The sequence below is a fragment of the Barbatula barbatula genome, assembly GCF_947034865.1.
Source record: "Barbatula barbatula genome assembly, chromosome: 9".
NCBI lineage: Eukaryota > Metazoa > Chordata > Actinopteri > Cypriniformes > Nemacheilidae > Barbatula > Barbatula barbatula.
The window spans coordinates 14,276,781-14,299,943 of NC_136772.1; the positions used below are offsets into that span (position 1 = coordinate 14,276,781).

General features: G+C 42.6%; 2 protein-coding genes across 4 annotated transcripts; both read right to left on the reverse strand.

Moving 5' to 3' along the window:
* Nucleotides 1–10,778: 10,778 nt before the first annotated feature.
* LOC306899131 (3 beta-hydroxysteroid dehydrogenase/Delta 5-->4-isomerase-like) lies at nt 10,779–14,753 on the reverse strand. Of its 3 annotated transcripts, none has more exons than XM_079465184.1 (4): nt 14,645–14,753; nt 13,811–14,119; nt 13,274–13,438; nt 10,941–11,952 (listed from the first exon to the last, which is right to left on the reverse strand). In XM_079465184.1, exons 2-4 carry the CDS (start codon nt 13,959–13,961, stop codon nt 11,144–11,146), a joined length of 1,125 nt encoding a protein of 374 aa, XP_079321310.1. In that variant the 5' UTR covers nt 13,962–14,119; nt 14,645–14,753; the 3' UTR covers nt 10,941–11,143. The 3 variants fall into 3 exon arrangements, with proteins under 3 accessions (XP_079321309.1, XP_079321310.1, XP_079321311.1); XM_079465185.1 differs by lacking the exon at nt 14,645–14,753 and adding an exon at nt 14,313–14,476 and having other exon boundaries at nt 10,950–11,952; XM_079465183.1 differs by lacking the exon at nt 14,645–14,753 and having other exon boundaries at nt 10,779–11,952; nt 13,811–14,475.
* Nucleotides 14,645–21,233, reverse strand: LOC306899132 (3 beta-hydroxysteroid dehydrogenase/Delta 5-->4-isomerase-like). Its single transcript, XM_079465186.1, has 3 exons — nt 21,036–21,233; nt 20,340–20,504; nt 14,645–16,115 (listed from the first exon to the last, which is right to left on the reverse strand). The coding sequence occupies exons 1-3, from the start codon at nt 21,184–21,186 to the stop codon at nt 15,307–15,309; spliced, it is 1,125 nt and encodes a 374-aa protein (XP_079321312.1). The 5' UTR covers nt 21,187–21,233; the 3' UTR covers nt 14,645–15,306.
* Nucleotides 21,234–23,163: the final 1,930 nt, after the last annotated feature.

The window sequence follows — 23,163 nt, forward strand, 5'->3', positions numbered from 1 at the left end:
TCTTATACTCGAGTCGCTACACTTATTTCTACATTATTGTGAGGCCATGAATAACACTTAGATGCGGGCCCCAATCCCCCATTTGCACCTGTCCTGCATAGTCAGACGCTACGCCACTGATCATGGTGTCTATTGAGTATAATATAGAGGCAACTTGGAAATAATTAATGCAATGCGCGTATCCGGTTAAGTGGTGACATTTCTTAATTTAAAGGGGTGCTACAGCTTTTAAACTGCTGTTTATGAGCACTGTTTACTCACATTGCATATTTAAGTGAAACGTGTATCAACTCAAAGTATACACCACAGAGTCCTCAGGCTCACGGAATGACCGACATCAATATTTGTATAAATTATGAAAAATAAATCGCTGTCTGGCCCTTTGGGATTTCGTTATGAAGATAAATGTTAGGATCGAGGTTTTTCGATGGTTTTATGGCTCGCCACGAGCATTTAGCTTTTATTTTTGTTTGCCTACATAGCATCTGAACGATGAGCGTTTGAACCCGGAAACAGTATCTGACCCTCCAAATATGGTGGTGCTTGACGTCAAGGCTCAACAATAGGATATTGATATCTTTTGATAGGTACAAGTCAAGTCAAATTTATCATTATGTACGGCATTTTGTTTCACTTTATTTATTGTTTAGTTTCATTTAATTTATTGTGTCATAATGTTTATAGACACGTTTTATATATATATATATATGTATATATATGTATATATATATATATATATATATATATATATATGTATATATGTATATATGTGTGGCGATGGCATACGGTGAAAGGAGATTAATCAAAGCATGAGCCGACTACGCCACCCTGGATAGGGCCAGGGACCCAAAATTAAGTAAATCACCAAAAGCTCACAGGTTCGTTATTGGCTGAGACAGGTAGCAGACAAAAGGGAAGCTGGTAAACAATTTATTTCACACACACCATCTAAAATACAAAATCACATTTAATTAAAGTCATTAAAAGAAACAGGCCATCATCTTCGTACAAAGCATACACACACTTAAAACGTCCAACCCAGAATTGGGGAAAGTCGTCCGATTGATCCGACAACCGTTGTGCTCACTCACGTCACCACACGCCAAATGTTTCTATATTGTGGACACTACAAACAAGTCAACCACAGCACCACATACAGAGGATCTCGACCGCGACTAATTCCCCCTAATTCTGGAACGAAAAGAAAATTAATAAACTCAATCCAAAATCACTTACAAAACAAATTAAACCAAATCACTTAAACAAAACAAATTAAACCAAATCACTTAAGCAAAACGAAGTAAACAAAATCACTTAAGCAAAACGAAGTAAACAAAATCACTTAAGCAAAACGAAGTAAACCAAATCACTTACACAAAACAAATTAAACCAAATCACTTAAGCAAAACGAAGTAAACAAAATCACTTAAACAAAACCAAATCACTTAGGCAAAACGAAGTAAACAAAATCACTTAAACAAAACAAATTAAACAAAATCAATTTAAACAAAACAAGTTACGCCCAAAATGACATCGATAATAATAGCTAGTCCGGTAATCACCAGTCCTCCGAGAAAGAGAGCCAAATGTTGTGCCTATAGACACGCAGAACGCGGTATCGAAGCACGTCGACAGACACTAAATGGTTATTATACACTGGAAATAACTGCCAGCTAAATGGGAATAGTCCTCCACACCAACCGGGACTAAGACGCTGTCCCAGGCACGGCAACGAGTGAAAGAGCAAAAAGGGAAATAAACACGACTCTACGGACTGTCCACTTCGGTCCGGAACAGTCAGCTTCATGCATCCGCTACGCAGTGAAATGAAAGTGGAAGGTAAATTAAGCGTCGCACTAAAAGTAACGGGTCTGGAAACAACCCGGTTCAGGAATCCGCTAGGCAGTCAGGTAGGAGAAACGGTAAGTTGGACGAATCAGTGCGAACAATAGTGACACTGTCTATCTCGGAAAACACTCCAGTTCAAGCAGTCATTATACATGCAGGTACGATAGCGCTAGTCCATAAGGGAGAATCACAGCCCCAAATAGCGCCGGTATCAGCCTGCGAACTGGCGTCGGTTCAGCCTGCTGCAACACCTCCAACACCCAAAGTCACTGCAGCTAATGACCCGTAATGCACCACGCACTTGACGCGGACTTCACTAATGGCTCTCGAAAATACATGGCCATTCACAAATGCCCGCAGTACTCCTCAACCACACTCTTGGACGTGTAGCCCAACCCACCGGAAATAAAGGTACTCCCGGAAGCCCTATAGGACACACCTGTGTGACATGCCAGTCCTATCTACCTTTATACCCCCGGACCGTACCATTTCCTCAAACATAGGTGGGTCAGGCAATCGCATCACCACAATCTACCCCCCCCACAAGTCATCGTAGTCCCGACGATGAACAACGTAGCCTCAAGGTCTGAAAGCCATAGCACGATTTAGCCCTGAAGTAGACCCAGCAGAAATCTGATGAGCCTCAGCCCCTACGGTCCGTGGTAAATGGTACAAATTCGTATGCTGCCCGGCCCTAGCACGTCTAGGTCTAACGATCCTTTCGGAGATACTAGACGGTCCGATAGAATCTGGTACTACGTCTAATGGTACACTTACACTCCTCTCGCTCCCCCCAACTGCACCCCCAGGTACCGCAGGACTCGCCCTTACCTCTGGCGATGCTCTATTCACCCCAATGCTCTCTGGAATTTCTGATGGGGCCTGGGTCACCACCAAGGCTAAATCCCCATCCTCCAATTCCTCAAAGTCTTCCTCTCTTACTGAAGGTACTGGCAACTCCGGCCAATCCTTAAAGGACTCGGTCGGCATGGGATCCCTTTGAACTCTGGGTTTTAGGGACACTCTATGCACGTTACGGACTTTAGTGAGATCTTGCACTGGTGCTACAGAGTACACCGATCCCCCATCCCGTGGCACTCGAACTACCTGATAGATGATCGAGCTCCACAGATCCTGGATCTTATGGCGCCCGGAGAACCCACGTTCTCGCAGATAGACCCTTTGGCCCTCTTCTAGCGGTTGCTCTTTTACCCGTTGATCATGCTTCGCCTTGCGATGCTGAGCTGCGGCCTGCAACCGCTCACGGGCACCTTCGAAGGCCACTTTAAGGCAAGCCTGATGCTCTTCCATCCAATGATGGACTCCACCAGCCACTGGTTCTTGCACCCGACCAAGCAAGAAATCCACAGGCAGTCTAGGCTCTTGCCCGAACATCAAAAAATAAGGACTCTCACCGGTGGCTTGATGGGGAGTGGTATTATAGCAAAATACCACCTGGGACAAACAAGAGGCCCAATCCCTCTTCCTTCCAGTGGGCAAAGTCCGCAACAAATTGTGCAGGGTACGGTTAAACCGTTCACACTGGCCATTACCAGCTGGATGGTATGCGGTAGTACGAGACTTACCCACCTGGTAAAGGGTGCACAACTGCTGGATAAGATGTGATTCGAAGTTACGTCCCTGGTCCGAATGGATACGGCCTGGGACCCCAAACTTAAAGAACCATTCGTCAACCAGGACGCGAGCCACAGTCGCCGCCTGTTGGTCCCGAGTAGGGATTGCCACTGTGAATTTACTAAAAATGTCTGTCATTATTAACACGTTTTCATGCCCCGAACGAGAAGGTTCTAGGACCGTAAAATCAATGGCCACTATCTCATTTGGACGGGAAGCTAACAGATGGGCCATGTAGCTTCTGGGGACTGGGGCAGCCTCTTTGGCTTGCTGGCACCGCTCACATTGCTGTATCCAACGGGCTACATCGGCCGACATCCCAGGCCAGTAGCACCGCTGTCGCACCAGTTCCAAAGTGCGCTCGGTGCCTTGGTGCCCATGACACTGATGCAGTTGGGTCAACACTTCAGTCTGTAACACAACAGGCAGCACCAGCTGCAACACCTTTGCACCACCATCAGGACTGCAAACCCGTCGATATAATAGGCCCCCCAGTTCCTCCAACCGCTCCCATTGCCGGAGTAACACCAACACTAGCTTGGGTAACTGTCGTCGTTCTTGGGGCCCTGGGCCTTGCCCTTGGCGCCAAAATTTAAAAGCTGAACTGATAATGGGATCCTCCTCCTGTAATCGAGCCAACTCTGGTCTAGATCGATTTGGCATCACCTGCATGGCCCTCACAGTGGTGGAGTCTGCCCGATCCACCACTCCAGCACGCCTAAGCAGTTCAGGAACTAATGTTCCCAACGAGCCTTCCCTTTCCAGGTACCGTTCCTTAGGAGTCATGCGTGATAGCGCATCCGCATTCTGGTTAGATCTCCCGGATCGGTACTGCACTTCGAAATCAAAGGCCGCTAGTTCAGCTGCCCATCGCTGTTCGGTGGCACCTAACTTAGCAGTCGCCAAATGACTAAGGGGGTTATTGTCTGTACGAACGATACAACGATGGCCCAATAAGTACTCACGAAACTTTTCAGCCATGGCCCATTTTAGAGCCAAAAACTCAAGCCGCATAGAACTATAGGTAGCAGTGTTACGCTCTGCAGGACGCAGGCTACGGCTGGCATAGGCCACTGGTCTCACCTTGCCCCCAATCTCTTGAGACAGTACAGCACCTAACCCTACATAGCTGGCATCGACTTCCAAGATAAACGGTAACTTAAAATCAGCATATGCCAGGACTGGTGTGGTGGCAAGCTTAGCTTTCAGGGTCCGGAATGCTTGTTCACACTGTTCGGACCATAACGCATCCAACTCCTGTATCTTAGTTCTCCCCTTCCCTTGTCCTACCTCCCCTACCAGCCGATGCAACGGTGCTGCTATCTGAGCAAACCCTTCCACAAATCGCCGATAGTAACTACCAAATCCCAGAAAGGTACGTAGCTCCGACACAGTCTTGGGGCGTGGCCACTGCGCCACAACCTCAACCTTTGCCGGGTCTGTGGCCACTCCTTGGGGGGATATTACGTGTCCTAAGTACTGCACCTTTTCTCTAAAAAATGCACACTTGGCCAAGTTTACCTTAAGATCAGCAGCCCGCAACCGTTCCAGCACCATCCTCAACCTCTGTAAATGATGTTGCACAGAGGAGGAATAGACAATAATATCGTCTAGATACAGCAGGAGAGACTGATGTTGCTGGTCGCCAAACAGCCGTTGCATCAACCGCTGGAAGGTGCCTGGTGCGTTACACAAACCAAAAGGCATACGGTTCCATTCATATAAACCAAAAGGTGTACAAAAAGCTGTTTTGTAGCGATCAGCCTCTGCAACCGGGACTTGATTATATCCGCTGGCCAGATCTAGCATAGTGAACCAGCGAGCCCCTGTCAATGAATCCAATGTCTCATCGATTCGAGGCAGTGGAAACGAATCTTTCCGAGTTTTAGCATTGAGTTGGCGGTAGTCTACGCACATGCGTAGGCCACCGTCCTTCTTCTTAACCAATACTAATGGGGAGGCGTACGGGCTACAACTTTCCCGGATCACTTGGGTGTCTAAAAGCTGGCCAATATGAGTCTTAACTAACTCATATTCAGATGGAGGAATCCGTCTATAGCGTTGTCGAACAGGCGTCTCGTCGATTAAAGGAATTTCATGGGACAGGAGGTCGGTACAACCCAAGTCTCCCTCCCCAGCAGAGAACACCGCCTGGAATTCCTGAAGGAGAGCCCTAACCTTGCCCTGTTCCTCATCCGACAGCCCTGACAGTTCTATGTTCTGGACCTGTGCTGCCTCAGGGGCTGCCATCATACCACAAGTCACTGTGATAGCAGGAACCGCAGATACCTCAGTCAGTCCGGCAGGTGAATCCACCAGATACACTTCCCGCAACTTCCCGAGGATGGTTTTCGGGTATAAAACAGCGTCGAGAACACCCACATTGACAACAGGCACCCAAACCAAACCACCGTCGACATACACTAACGACGGAGAGGCCAATAAGCCAGCAGGCAGACCAGTGTCAAGGGGCTCGAATAACACGATCTTATCTCTAAACATGGACGAACATGTTGCTGTTACAAACTTCATAGTGCCCCCTGGAACGCGACAAACCCGATGCCCACGGACTCTTACATTGCCCCCGTATGCCAGAACGCCATCTACTTTCTGACAGGCTTGGAAGGCCCGAGATATTCCCACGTCTTGGGTCACTAATGGTAGCTCAAATAGGGTCGGTCCGTACTGCCCGAAAAGCTCACGATAACAGCGACCAAGAACATTCATTCCCAAAATCCCAGGAACACTAGAATTACCCCCAGGTGGATCACGCACAACCAATATGCCACACCCTGATACCACACGATCACACAGTTCAACGTCCAATTCCATATACCCTATATAAGGGATTTCCAGTCCATTGGCTGCTCTAAGCTGTAACCAATGACAGTTTTGTAATCGACGCTGGCCCCATGGTTCGAATCCAGACCGAAAACAACTCTCTGTAATGGTCGATACCATGGAACCAGTGTCTATCAAACAGGGTATGGGTACACCTCCAATATTTGCAACTAAGTGTGGGCATGAGGAGACTAAATGAGGCACAGAACCACTGGCACGAAAATCACAAGAGCCCTTCTTATCCCCAACCGAACTGAGACTCTGCAGTCCGGTGGATACTAGTTTTCCGACTGTTTAGGGAAACTTGGCCTAGCATCACGAGATATCAGGTTACCCTGGGAATGGTTTTGAGGGACGGACGAATGGGGCTGCCACTGACAATCTCGAGCAAAATGGCCAGGCTGTTGACACCGTCTGCAAATCACGTAACTGGGACGCAGTGGCTGACCACGAGCCTGGGGACTATGGTTACGGGCTAAAGTCTGAGAAAGCTGATCAATTTGCTGTTGCTGTCGAATCAGCATGTCCTTCAACTCCCTAAATTCCTGTGAATGATGTCCCTGCTCAGGATTTACCCCAGAATCATCTTTAACGCCACATTGATGTCCCTGCACCAAAGGAACAGACTGACTGCGCCCCCGTACACCGCCTGGCACTCCCTCTCTCTCCCAGCGAATTGCTTCCCCTCGGACATCTAACAGTGTTGCAGCAGGCTGACGCCTTACCAATTGTTTCAATTCTCTGCGCAAGGCATTATCCAACACACATTCAATAAACTGATCCCTAACTACCACCTGCGCATCTAAAATGGCATGCGGAGACTGTTGTTTAAGCTTATCAAATAAACTCAAGAGCGCCAGGGAGAACTCTTGTAACGTTTCTCCCTCCAACTGTCGCCGTGAGTAAAAGGCTTCTTGAAGCGTAATATAGGACTCGAGACAGCCATACACTTCACGCAATGCAGAAATGATCTTCTCAGGATTATCTTTATCAGGGCTCGGCCGATATTTAATCTCATCCCGAGCCTCTCCCTCAAGATGATCAAACAAAAAGAAAGCCTGCTCGACAGCCGTCATCGTCCGCATGCGCATGCACGCCTGAGCTTCTTCGACCCACTCTTCAATGCCTACACCAGACCTACCATTAAATTTGGGACAGCGCCGTTCACGAGGAACAAAAACAAAGCGCTCAACGGTGTTAACATTGGATCCTACAGATATAGGCGTTAATGGCCGTGACGCACTACTAGAGCCTGCGCCAGGATCAAGCAACTCAACCGGTGTCTGCTCCTGTCGCAGTCGATCGTTATCGGCCTTCAACTGAGCCACAAGGTCTCTCATTTCCTGTAATTCAGCCTCCATCTCTACACAATATAAGGGGTAATCACCAGACGCGTCTCCACCATATGGTCAAGTAGAAGAAAGAAAATATATATATATATATATGTGTGAAAAAAATACAAATCCCTACGTCTGTACCCGTACAACAGCCAAGACCCTGCCGACTACGCCAAATGTGGCGATGGCATACGGTGAAAGGAGATTAATCAAAGCATGAGCCGACTACGCCACCCCGGATAGGGCCAGGGACCCAAAATTAAGTAAATCACCAAAAGCTCACAGGTTCGTTATTGGCTGAGACAGGTAGCAGACAAAAGGGAAGCTGGTAAACAATTTATTTCACACACACCATCTAAAATACAAAATCACATTTAATTAAAGTCATTAAAAGAAACAGGCCATCATCTTCGTACAAAGCATACACACACTTAAAACGTCCAACCCAGAATTGGGGAAAGTCGTCCGATTGATCCGACAACCGTTGTGCTCACTCACGTCACCACACGCCAAATGTTTCTATATTGTGGACACTACAAACAAGTCAACCACAGCACCACATACAGAGGATCTCGACCGCGACTAATTCCCCCTAATTCTGGAACGAAAAGAAAATTAATAAACTCAATCCAAAATCACTTACAAAACAAATTAAACCAAATCACTTAAACAAAACAAATTAAACCAAATCACTTAAGCAAAACGAAGTAAACAAAATCACTTAAGCAAAACGAAGTAAACAAAATCACTTAAGCAAAACGAAGTAAACCAAATCACTTACACAAAACAAATTAAACCAAATCACTTACACAAAACAAATTAAACCAAATCACTTAAGCAAAACGAAGTAAACAAAATCACTTAAACAAAACCAAATCACTTAGGCAAAACGAAGTAAACAAAATCACTTAAACAAAACAAATTAAACAAAATAAATTTTAAACAAAACGAATTAAACAAAATCAATTTAAACAAAACAAGTTACGCCCAAAATGACATCGATAATAATAGCTAGTCCGGTAATCACCAGTCCTCCGAGAAAGAGAGCCAAATGTTGTGCCTATAGACACGCAGAACGCGGTATCGAAGCACGTCGACAGACACTAAATGGTTATTATACACTGGAAATAACTGCCAGCTAAATGGGAATAGTCCTCCACACCAACCGGGACTAAGACGCTGTCCCAGGCACGGCAACGAGTGAAAGAGCAAAAAGGGAAATAAACACGACTCTACGGACTGTCCACTTCGGTCCGGAACAGTCAGCTTCATGCATCCGCTACGCAGTGAAATGAAAGTGGAAGGTAAATTAAGCGTCGCACTAAAAGTAACGGGTCTGGAAACAACCCGGTTCAGGAATCCGCTAGGCAGTCAGGTAGGAGAAACGGTAAGTTGGACGAATCAGTGCGAACAATAGTGACACTGTCTATCTCGGAAAACACTCCAGTTCAAGCAGTCATTATACATGCAGGTACGATAGCGCTAGTCCATAAGGGAGAATCACAGCCCCAAATAGCGCCGGTATCAGCCTGCGAACTGGCGTCGGTTCAGCCTGCTGCAACACCTCCAACACCCAAAGTCACTGCAGCTAATGACCCGTAATGCACCACGCACTTGACGCGGACTTCACTAATGGCTCTCGAAAATACATGGCCATTCACAAATGCCCGCAGTACTCCTCAACCACACTCTTGGACGTGTAGCCCAACCCACCGGAAATAAAGGTACTCCCGGAAGCCCTATAGGACACACCTGTGTGACATGCCAGTCCTATCTACCTTTATACCCCCGGACCGTACCATTTCCTCAAACATAGGTGGGTCAGGCAATCGCATCACCACATATGTATATATATATATATACAGTACGGCTTTGGATAAACTCTAAAATTATTTATTTATTCATTTTTATTCCGGATTCACTATGTATAGGTAGCCTATGTGTTTAGATAAAATGATCATTTTAATTTTATTCTGTGAACTACTGAAATTTCTCCCAAATAAAAAACTACAAACTGGTCAAGAATGCTGTGTAGACATTTATAAATGTCTGAAAAATGTTAAACAAATATCTTTAAGATTTAATATGTAAGCTTTATAAAAATATATGTTTAATATTAAACAAAAACAAACTGGAAGGGCATCTGGGACAGTGTTTAAATCTTACAAAGTGGTCTTTTTAAACAACACAGTAAAAATATTTATACACATTTTTAAAGATGAGGTAACATGCTATTTTATGCATTCTGACTTCTTTACGCTGTTAAACATGATGGCTTCAAAAATGTGTTGAATGTATGATGACGTAGTATTTCTGTGCTCGATTCACTCCGCAAGGGTTCGCACAGGTTTTGGAAAGTTTTTTTTCGAACATGGATACCCGTTTCGTAACAAGGGTTCTTAGTCCCTTATTGGACAATTCTCCGGGAAAAGTATGCCCACGTGCCACCCAGCGAGCAAAAGTGCACAACCCTATCAATGCCACTTCCCTCGACTGACGGAAATTGTGCTGTGTTAGTTTGCTCACTGCATTTCGATGATGAATGTTATATAAACGAATTATAACGCTGGATTTTGAGATCGTTTGAAACTGATAGATAACTAAGAGATGCAAGACATAAACCGCACGCGCCAAGTAAAACATGTCATGTTGGCAATCGGCATGTACGTTTATAATGTAAACAACTAAAACTTACACAGGGATAATACGATGATGTATTGTGTGCTCGTATTTTTAGTTCAGCTATATTCCAAATTTTATCAAATTTAATACTCTTCAAAGTTACAAAGCATGCAACTCTACTGTATAGGTACTCAAGATTAATATGAGATTGGCATAGAAGATATATTAAATTAATAATTGATCTATTAACACAGCTTTTATACATCTGGGCATGCTCTCAATCTTGCTGTTGGTTAACAATTAGTATGTCCCAAATAATAATATTTTGGATATTGTATTCCAAAGAACCCGGATGGTCTACTACTTCTGGTAGAAATTCGAAGTGCAGAATGATGCATTCTCTGACAGCTGATAATACCCATAACTCACCACAAGGCTGAGTTCAGTGAAGCTCTACTGCATTAATAAATTATATAACTGATGTGTCACTAAATTAGCAAATGTAAGTATACAGCAAACATTACAACAATGGCAAAAACAGCCACTTCCTGTTAGTATGTCCCAGTGTGTGCAATCCATTTTGCCATGCACCTAAAAGTACATTCTATTCGAATACCGAAACAGTACCTACTATTAGGGTGAGTGTAAGTATGTGGTATGTAGAACGCAAGGTTTGTGTGACTTCTGAAGGTTTTTTTTGTTGGAATTTAACAGACAATACATACAAATATATGATTTTATTTTTTCTTACCACTGTGAATCTAAATAAAAAATACAGTAAACGAATAGCAAGAAGAACATTGTGCTTCCTGCATTTCTCACCGTGACACAATGATGATAAACATGATCCACATTAAAAATTATTTCAAGTTCAATAGTTGTCTCTCTGTAGGCAAGACAGACGCTAGCCAATCAGTAGTGCGCCTGCGTGCCTCTTCCCAGTCATAGCGAGGGCTATATCCAAAATCTCTGTGGGCCTTTTTATATGAGAAACTAAAGGGTGTGTTTAACATGGTCAATAGCTGTCGATTTAAGGGTGGGGTGAATCTCAGAAAGTGGCGAAGCACAACCTGAAGTAATTCCATGAAGTATGACAGCAGATACAGAAGGGGGAGAGGCAAAATATGTCTCTCTTGTATCCCAAAGCCTAAAGTTGAAAGAACAGCGTAGTGAAAGTCTGAGTAGCTGACAGGTGGGGTGTCATCAGAGATGTAGTAGAAGTTTCCACCAATCACTGCCCTCTTTTGGAGATCTCTGAGGGCTCGCGCAGCTTGCAGATGTGCAAAAGCTACGTTTCCCACATATACAGGATTCACTTTTGCTTCACGACTTGAGGTTCTCCGCAGCATGTTTCCATTGCGGATTCCATCCCTCATCTGACCTAATGTAAAACGACAACCCTCTCCAAAGATGTACATGGGTCTTAATGCACAGGTAGCCAGCTGGCCTCCGTTGCGCAGCTTCTCCCCATTAGCCTGAAGGCAAATCTGTTCAGCCTCATTTTTGGTTTTGCTGTAGCTAAACTTAAGACTCGAGGTGTAAGGCGTGTCCTCATTGCCGTCGATGATTGGATCACCGTGAGGATTTGGACCAGCAACCTCAATGCTGCTTGTGTAAATGAATGAGGCCAGATTCTCCTGTATGCAAGTCTCAATCAGGAGTTGGGTTCCTGTCAGGAAAAAAGATTTAGATGTCAACATTAAAGTTTGTACTGCACAAATGTATACTCTTACTCACACTTCAAACACTGACATCTATGAAATTTGAATTATTTTTTATATTCCACCACAAGACATGACACAACAGGGGCGGTTCTAGGTTGAGTGGATATCCAGGGCTTAGCCCAAAAACATTCACTTATGCATCCAGCTCAGCATTGTTGAATGCCTCTGTGAATAAACCTCATAAGTTTACCTCGTTCATTATCATATTTGTGTAAGTAGCTTGAAACGGTTAGCCTGAAGTCTTTCCCCTTTTTGGTTGTTGATGTATGATGTAGCGTTTGGGATAATTGATTGTAATCCTTCTGAGTGACATCATTGTTCCCTATGGACTATGCTACATTCACCGGATGAGCGGATTGAGACAAGAGCAGATGCGATCGTACATAGATACATATCAAGATGAAATCTGAATTAAGTTTATTAATTAAATGATGTCAAAAAACATTTCTTAGATTGTTCAGACTATTGAATTGGAAAAACTGCACTGCACATTGACCCCGAGAGTAAAACTACTTTATATTATGTTTGTTCTAAAGACATTTTGAAGAATGAAGGACAGCAAACAGTTCTGGGGCACTTTTGACTACCAGTCAATGGGGGCAAAATCTGTCTGGTTACAAGGATTCTTCCAAATATCATTCATCAGATATGTATAAAGATTTAATAGAGTCAAAGGTATAGTCTAAAGAAAATGTAGCAGAAATATGTTTTTACTTTCTTGGCAAACATCATCTTGTTTAATGCAAAAACTATTATTCGTGTTTTCACAAGAAATTAGAACTTTTTACCCACCTTTTTATAATGTAAAAATGTTAATTGTAAAAACACGTATATACATTTATGATGACTGTTGTACTGTTTTTAATATATGAAATTTTAAAGGGGATGTGCAACGACGTTTCATGCATTTGGACTTTACAATGTTAACAAGTGGTCTTCTCATGAAGACCAAGGCAAAAGAAATGCAGGCAGAAAGTGAAACGGAGTTTTGTTGGGATTGGGTGCGCAGTGCTTTAATTCAACCCTCCCCCCAGACGAGGCCTATGTTTTCGGAAGTAATCATACAGCTGTAGTTGTCTTTCATAAATGTGATCAAACGAAAGACTCTACAGATATTTGAAGGATACTAAATTATTCTGCAAGTACACAAGATTAACATGAGATATGCAAAAATGTTCAGAAGTTACGGCCCCTTTAATGTAATATTTTCGATTTTTGGAAAGACCAGCACATTTGAATTTATTTGAAAAGTGCATTCTGTCTCACCTTTAACATTGACACCATATAATTCACTGTACTCGATAGCTCCAGTGACATCGATGAGAGATGCAGTGTGAAAAACAAGTGCTGCTCCCTTGCAGGCTCTTCTCAACAGCTCAACCTCCCTGATGTCTCCCTCAAACACACTCAGTTTGGTCTCTCCTCTGCAATCTGAAAACCCACACATGTGAACATGCACAACACATTTCTTTCTGTGGAATAAAAGGTTTGTTATAGAGAGAGAAAGAGAAAAGCTTCAACAGACTACAAGAACAATATAGAGAATGGTTCTTTTAAGAAACTTTGACTTAAAGGGAGGTTTGGTTTCGTTTGTTACATTCTCAAGCAAAGAATTAATGAACTGATGACCTAATGAACAATTTCCATATGTAGCTACAAATGAAAACAAAAAGATAAAATTACTGCAACAGAGTTTAACAGAGACCCCCAAAATGACCATTTTAAAAATGTACAACAGACACTTTAACAACTATAAATACAATTCATTTTTTTCTGTGGATCAAAAATAAGGACAATACTAACCATCAAGAGACTGCAGTAGCTCAGATCGTATGTTTCGGTCCAGCAGTCGGATTTCAGCAAGCTTTTCTTCCTCCAACAACAGCCTGACCAGCTTTTCTCCCAGAAACCCACACGCTCCTGTCACCACACACACTTCTCCTGCCAGAGACATTGCAGCTGCCACCAACACCACTCACGAACAATTTGTATTATACCCCCTGAATGTTCCAGAGACTCAGAAACCACAGTGATGTGATGTGTCCTTAACGCTGGTAGGATGGTGGTACGGTTTTAGTCTTGACACTGCCAAGGACAACCATATGCCACAGGCTGGGAGCAGACGATGAAGACCAGTGTCAAGATGCTTGTCGACAGATGTCTGTTTACTTTAAGCTTTCTGTTCGCACAACGATATTGGCCCGCATTTATCAAATGAACGTAGAAAAATCTGCTTATGACAATGCTCACGTGTGATTCATCAAACTTTCTTAAGCGGCAAATTCCGTCGTACGAATAATCGTACCTTGATAAATGCGGCGGCTGAAATCAATCGTAATTTATATATCACGCCCCACTTAATGCAGGGTGTATAGGCGCCTGCTCCCTAGAATTTGCGACATGGAGAAACGTAATTTCAAAGCCAGGCAAGTTGTGACCCAGTGCGCGTCTTTCACACACGCCCAAGCAAACGATCGTTTGATAAATGAGGGCCAATTGAATTCAAGTGTAGTCTCACCCTGACCTCTTTTTTTAAATGCTTTATTGAACATTTTGTTATAACAAAACAATGTTACAACATAAACTTAACATGAAGAAACACTTAGATTAATGAAAAGAGAGAAAATAAAACATTACCTGCATCCTGTCAGCACTGAAAAAAAACCCCGCCTGCTAACCAATGAGACGCGTATGGAGCTGAGCTCCACGTTTAGCCCCTCCCCCATATGTAGCACCGCCCTGTACTGCAGCCAGGTGTACTTGCACTCTGACGGCTGATATTACCCATAACTCACTGCGAGTAGGCGGAGTTTAGTGAAGCTCTACTGCATTATTAAACATATGTATGGATCACTAAATTAACAAATGTAAGTATACAGTAAACATTACATACGAAATAATGAATTAATACATACCGTAATGGAAAGGAGAGCAGTATTTTAATGTGTGTTATTGTAATTGGCCACAACGGCCATTTCCGCTTCCTGTAAGTATGTCCCAGTATATGCAATATATTTTGCCATGCACTATAAAGTACCAACTACTCGAACACCAAAACAGTACCTACTATTAGGGCTAGTATAACGAGGCGTATTGGAACGCAGGTTTGGTGTCAACCTGAGGTTTGCTTTTGTTGGAATTTAACAGACAATATATGCAAATATATGAATTTATTATTTCTTACCACTGGGAATCTAACGAAAAGAAAAATGTACAGTAAACTAATAGCAAGAAGAACATGGTGTCACGGTGAGAAATACAGGAAGCACAATGATGATAAACATGACCAACATAAACATTTATTTCGAGTTTAATAGTTGTCTCTCTGTAGGCAAGACAGACGCTAGCCAATCAGTAGTGCGCCTGCGTGCCTCTTCCCAGTCATAGCGAGGGCTATATCCAAAATCTCTGTGGGCCTTTTTATATGAGAAACTAAAGGGTGTGTTTAACATGGTCAATAGCTGTCGATTTAAGGGTGGGGTGAATCTCAGAAAGTGGCGAAGCACAACCTGAAGTAATTCCATGAAGTATGACAGCAGATACAGAAGGGGGAGAGGCAAAATATGTCTCTCTTGTATCCCAAAGCCTAAAGTTGAAAGAACAGCGTAGTTAAAGTCTGAGTAGCTGACAGGTGGGGTGTCATCAGAGATGTAGTAGAAGTTTCCACCAATCACTGCCCTCTTTTGGAGATCTCTGAGGGCTCGCGCAGCTTGCAGATGTGCAAAAGCTACGTTTCCCACATATACAGGATTCACTTTTGCTTCACGACTTGAGGTTCTCAGCAGCAGGTTTCCATTGCGGATTCCATCCCTCATGTGACCTAATGTAAAACGACAACCCTCTCCAAAGATGTACATGGGTCTTAATGCACAGGTAGCCAGCTGGCCTCCGTTGCGCAGCTTCTCCCCATTAGCTTGAAGGCAAATCTGTTCAGCCTCATTTTTGGTTTTGCTGTAGCTAAACTTAAGACTCGAGGTGTAAGGCGTGTCCTCATTGCCGTCGATGATTGGATCACCGTGAGGATTTGGACCAGCAACCTCAACGCTGCTTGTGTAAATGAAGGAGGCCAGATTCTCCTGTATGCAAGTCTCAATCAGGAGTTGGGTTCCTGTCATGGAAAAACGGTTTAGATGTCAACATTAAAGTTTATACTGGAAAAAAATATACTCGCTCACACTTACAATACAAGTAACACTTTATAATAACAGTAAATAAATGATCATGTACTAATATTCAAACTAAGTGTTACTTTATTATGAACTAATGATGATTTAAGGCATGTGCTAATCATGTCATGATCACAGGAGTGAGACATGGATAGAGCACCCAGGTACAGACAGCGGGTAAGGGGTTAACGGAGACTTTAATAATAAATACAAAACAAACACCCACCAGGGACCCGTTTCAATAAGGAGGTTCAAGCAACACTGAGTTAAAATATGAACTCTGAGTTGATTTACTCAGATAATCGCTACTCTGAGTTTTCTGTTTCAGAACAGCTGGTTTCAATGAGTTCAATCCACTCTGAGTAAGTTCACCCGAGGTTACGCGCGTTCATCGCGGCTTTAAAAATACATCATCAATTGAGCGAAGATAACACGATTCACCATGGCAACGCCACGTGACAAAAAGCGCTCCGTTTATTTCTCGCCAATAGAATAGGAGGCACTGTATATATATATATATATATATATATATATATATATATATATATATATACCTACGATTTTTGTCATGTAGGTGCAATCCTTCTGCAATAAAATAAACATGGCAGCAGCTGAAAATGAAATATAAAAACATCCTTCAGTCCGGTGAGTTTAAATGCTCTTGCTAATAGGATGGGAAATGTTTGATATATTTAATAAACTGGCCTTGAAAGTTATGAGGACATGAGAACCGAGCACTGTGGCTGTAGAAGACAGAAAACTGGCCATGCTTGACACTGCTCCAGCTGTGTAACGGAGGCCAGCTAGTGAAGAGCTGTGTGTAAGCCTCACTCCCCAACCAACAGAGACGCTCTACTGACAGACGCAATAGGGACTGCGGTCTTTAGGCTCCTCGTTATAGCGCCCGTCTCTCATTCTGACCGATGTCGGTTCGAAGCTCGTAGGGGCTAGTGGGACCTTTTAAATGTGCACCCAATCACAATGGGAAATCCTAAAGGGTGTTTGAATTATTATCTAATTCCAGAGGTGGCAGCAACATGCGCGGAGTTTGCGGGGGGGCAGGGGGAGCATTGCTCCCCTGGCGGCTGAAACGGGTAATTGCATTGTTTCAACAAAAAAAATAATTGCATTCTTTAAAAAAATTATATATTATAAATATCTTAAATAAGGATAAGGAACTGGCTGCGGTTGACGATGGGAGCAGCCAGGTTTTCCTCTCTTGCGATCCTTCACATCGAAAGCGACATTACGGCCAAGCTCTCACCTGAGACCATTATCGACGCATATGCTGGACGCAAAAAACGAAAATTACTGTTGCACTAGTCTGGACAATGTCTGGGTCTGTAAATTTGATTTCTCTGCCAAATAACTGCTTTAAACTCAACACACTGCTTTCAATATGCTGTCTTTTGAGGGATGGGGACGGGGGTCCCACTGATATAAAAATTAAAAGTGGGGAGTATTGTGTGACTGTCAGTTGAAAATGTTCCGTCTTGTCACACTTATAAGAGAAAGGCAATTTTGTATCTATGCATACTGTAGCCTCTCACAACACTCTCAAAATGTTTTAAATGTTTCATGAAGTACAACAAAATACGAAACATAACTTGTTTTTAATCGCTCTCATTGCCACAATGTGTTTTGAAAAAAGGAAAGAAAAACTTAAAAAATCTTTTCGTTTTGGTTGAAGATAATATTTTAACAAAAGTGGTCCGCATTTTATTGCGTGATCCTAATTGTGTCCGAAGATGCGATGCAAAGTCAAGTGGCTTACCTGTTTACTAATAGAATGATTGTATTGTTGTACTGTTTTTTCTTCTTCTTTGGGTTAAAAATAAATATATGTGTTTATTTAGCATGTTTGTTGTGTCCATATGTGTTAGTGGTGTGTTCCCCAATTGATAGCCCAGGTCCCAGCTGCTACAATGATTTTTTTTTGCCCCCCCTGGCTCGAATGTCAAACTCCGCCTATGGGCAGCAAGACCACATTTATTTGATCAGCCTAATTCAGATAGACGTTCACCATTCACCTGCAGTCCTATGAACCTCCTCTTTGATGGCTCTCACAGGAAACTTAACACAAATGTATAAAAAGTGCGTGAGAGCAATGCACACTTTTCTTACTGCTCTACATACAGTTGCCTTGCTAACGTGTTCTGCATCCCCGGTGTTACATAGAAAGCTTCCATTAGCAAAGAAACGTAACAGAGAATCTGCTCAGATGTAAGAGCGCGGCCACGACGAGTGAGGTTTGTGATGTAAGGATGAAGCAGAGTGTGGATATATTTAATGGACTGTAAAGAAAAACGGTATCGCTCAAATAAAGAATCCTCCGGATATGATAAAACATCCAAACGGGGCTTCACCATATATACTCTCCCTACGTAAATTTAACTCTCTCTGAATGAACGGACGTCTGTGTAACTTGTGCACGATTAAGGAAAACGAATGAATAAACAAACGGCGAAGGCAATTTCAACACCGCTCGCGCTACTAAAAGGGGCGGAGATTGTAACAAACCTCGGGTTAGTGGAATAAAACCTGCTGCCGACCGGGTTAGGTTCACAGAGTAGGTTAATATGGTTACTCACTCTAAGTATAAGATACCTTGATTTCTGAAACGGGCTTGACTTACCCTGCGGTCACGGGTTTGATATACCTCGCATTCTGAAACTGAAAACCCAGAGTATCCTGTTTTCTGGGGTTAACTTACACTGAGTTTGCACTTACCCTGCTTTCTGAAACGGGTCCCAGGGGGTAACATAACAAAACATGGGAAAATAATAACATGACAAGACAGGACTAAGACTAACTACACTTAAACAAGACTAAAATTAACTTTAAACATGAACCACAAGACTAGACTAGACTAGACTAGACTAGACTAGACTAGACTAGACTAGACTAGACTAGACTAGACTAGACTAGACTAGACTAGACTAGACTAGACTAGAAGCACACAGGAACTCACACAACAACAACCACAATGAACCAGCACAAGACAGAAGACACAAGTGCATTAAATAAGGGATCAAATCAAGAGGGGAACAGGTGTTGGGCATGAATCAATAACGAGGAAACGAGAGGATGGGAACAGAGACGAGAACGGAGAGACCATATGGCAAGCCAAATAAACAATAGTCGCCTCTCTCCACATTAAACATGAGGTTCTGTCCAGATCCTGCCACCAGACCAAGAATGAACCTTAACTACAACGTGAGTCACACAAATTCAAAAAATCATCGTTAGTTCATAATAAAGTTAAACTTTAGAACATTAGTACATGATCATTTATGTACTGTTACTGTAAAGTGTTACCCAATACAATAGTCTGAACATTCTTAAAGTGATACTTCATCCAAAAATGTAAATTCTTCGAGTTGTTCCAAATCTGTATAATTTTTTTTGTTCTGATGAACACAGAGTAAGATATTTGGAAGAAAGTGTGTAACCAAACATATCGTGCCCCCCCCATTGACTCCCAGAGTAAAACTACTTTATATTATGTTTGTTCTGAAGACATTTTGAAGAATGAAGGACAGCAAACGGTTCTGGGGCACTTTTGACTACCATTGTATTTTTTCCTACTATGGTAATCAATGGGGGGCAAAATTGGTCTGGTTATAAGCATTCTTCCAAATATCATTCATCAGATATTTTTAAAGATATAATAGAGTCAAAGATACAGTCTAAAGAAAATTTCTGTGCTTGATACACCACCCCAAGGCTCATATAGGTTACTGAAATTAAATTTTGAACATAAAAAACTGTTTTGTAACAACTTTTCTTAGTTCCATATTGGGCAATTCTCCCGGAAAAGCGGCCCACATCAGGCGAAAGAAATAGCCGCAGGCGGTAAGTGAAACGGAGTCACATGTTTGTGTTTTGTTGCGAATGGATGCGCACTGTATTCTAATTTCGCCCTCCCCCCGGACAAGTCTGATGTTTTTGGAAATAATCATAAAGCTGTAGCTTTGTTTAATATACGTGATCAAACTAAAGACTCTACGGATATTTGAAGGGTACGAAACTATTCTGTACATACATAAGATTAACATGAGATATGCAGAAACTGTCAGAGTAACCAGGTCACTTTAATGTAGTATTTTTGATTTTGGAAAAGACCAGCACATTTGCATTTATTTAAAAAGTGCATTCAGTCTCACCTTTAACATTGACACCATATAATTCACTGTACTCGATAGCTCCAGTGACATCGATGAGAGATGCAGTGTGAAAAACAAGTGCTGCTCCCTTGCAGGCTCTTCTCAACAGCTCAACCTCCCTGATGTCTCCCTCAAACACACTCAGTTTGGTCTCTCCTCTGCAATCTGAAAACCCACACATGTGAACATGCACAACACATTTCTTTCTGTGGAATAAAAGGTTTGTTATAGAGAGAGAGAGAGAGAGGGAGAGAGAGAGAGAGAGAGAGAGAGAGAGAGAGAGAGAGAGAGAGAGAGAGAGAGAGAGAGAGAGAGAGAGAGAGAGAGAGAGAGAGAGAGAGAGAGAGAGAGAGAGAGAGAGAGAGAGAGAGAGAGAGAGAGAGAGAGAGAGAGAGAGAGAGAGAGAGAGAGAGAGAGAGAGAAGGCTTATACAGACTACAAAAACAATAGAGAGAATGGTTCTTTTAAGAAACTTTGACTTAAAGGGAGGTTTGGTTTCGTTTTTTTTTTTTTTACATTCTCAGGCAAAGACTTAATCAACAGATGACCAGATGGCCATATGTACAAGTGAAAACAAAAGAAGAACATTTTTAAATGACTGCAACTGAAAGTTTAACAGAGACACCACAAAAGACACTTCAACAAATTAAATACCATTTGTTTTTTATGTGGATCAAAAATAAGGACAATACTAACCATCAAGAGACTGCAGTAGCTCAGATCGTATGTTTCGGTCCAGCAGTCGGATTTCAGCAAGCTTTTCTTCCTCCAACAACAGCCTGACCAGCTTTTCTCCCAGAAACCCACACGCTCCTGTCACCACACACACTTCTCCTGCCAGAGACATTGCAGCTGCCACCAACACCACTCACGAACACTTTGTATTATACCCCCTGAATGTTCCAGAGACTCAGAAACCACAGTGATGTGATGTGTCCTTAACGCTGGTAGGATGGTATTGGAGGGTGGTGTGTTTTTAGTCTTGACACTGCCAAGGACAACCCCAATGCCACATGCTGGGAGCAGACGATGAAAAACAGATAACCTTACCAGGGCCATGCACAGACATTTTGAGGGGCAGTGGCTGAGAAAATGTATCATTTTAGGGAAAAAATACGTTGATTTGAAATTTCATTGCATCAACACACCTCAAAAAAGTTGGGACAAGGCCATGTTTGCCCCTGTGTGGCATGAATCTTCTTTTTATAACAGTCTGCAAACATCTGGGGACTGAGGAGACAAGTTGATCAAGTTTAGGAATAGGAATGTTGCCCCATTCTTGTCTAATACAGGCTTCTAGTTGCTCAACTGTCTTAGGTCTTTGTCGCATCTTCCTCTTTATTATGCGGCAAATGTTTTCTATGGGTGAAAGATCTGGACTGCAGGCTGGCCATTTCAGTACCCGGATCCTTCTTCTACGCAGCCATGATGTTGTAATTGATGCAGTGTGGTCTGGCATTGTCATGTTGGAAAATGCAAGGTCTTCCCTGAAAGAGACAACGTCTGGATGGGACCACCTTCCACTTTGCCACAGTCCATTTTAAATGAGACTTGGCCGAGAGAAAACGACTGCGCTTCTGGATCATGTTTAGATATGGCTTCTTTTTTTACTTTTAGCCGGCAACGGTGAATGGCACAATGGATTGTGTTCACCGACAATGTTTTCTGGAAGTATTCCTGAGCCCATGTTGTGATTTCCATTACAGTAGCATTCCTGTATGTGATGCAGTACCTTCTAAGGCCCCAGAGATCAAAGGTATCCAGTATTGTTTTCCGGCCTTGACCCTTACGCACAGAGATTGGATGATATTATGATATTATTACGATCAAAGTATTCATTCTGCGTATCAAACACTGTCTGTAATGTTCTTACAGTGATGGGATGAACTTCTTAAACTATCATCTTCACTCCGTGTGCGACAGAGACTGTCTGTGAGGGGAGCGAGTGGGAAACTGAGCGGAAAACCGAAATCAGAGGATGTTTAGTCTTAAATGGATGCCTGCCCGGAGGTGGGGGTGGGGTTGAGATGATGGCAGTGGGGCAATGGCTCTAGCCACCGAGCCAACCCCCTGTGCACGGCCCTTACCCAATACTTGTAATTATATTGATTAATGTAGATTTTAATGTTTTAGGCTACTTTTAATTGTGTATTTTCATTGTCGTACATTATCTTAGAAGTAGCCTAAAACGTTTTTTACCTTCACCTTCGATCTCAAAACTTGCGTATAGGGAGACCGGGGACGGTTGCAACACTTTTTGTACTTCCTTCACTTTCTCAGAAACTGTTTTTTAGTAGAAAGTCAAAATTGTACTATGTTAAACCCACTTCTGTCAGCTAGCCACCTACGCGGCAGTAACATGCCTGTGTATGTAGCCTATAGGCCTACGCACAATTACTTGAACAGACAAAGTCAAATGTTGCAACTGACCACATTACAAGGGACAGTTGCAACACTCCACAGGGACAGTTGCAACATTAATTAAAATGTAACAACAAATATACTATGACATCATTTTGCAATTTGCAATTAATTTAAAATGTTAAACTGCCAAAATATTTTAAACAAAAAAACAAGATACTGAACATGTAGCCTGAAATACTTGTGTGCACTTCTCTGAACTGTGTTGTTTGTTTGTGTGTGTGTGCGAACAGTTACATTTATTGTATAAATACTAAATTTGAAAAAAACATATTTCTTAGTAATGAGTAACAAACCATGTTTATTATTTTGTATTATTGTTGTTGTTATTATAAATGTTAGGCTATGATTTTAATGTAGGCTAGGTCTAGTCTGACAGACCTTGGGATAGTTAGTTGTCTTT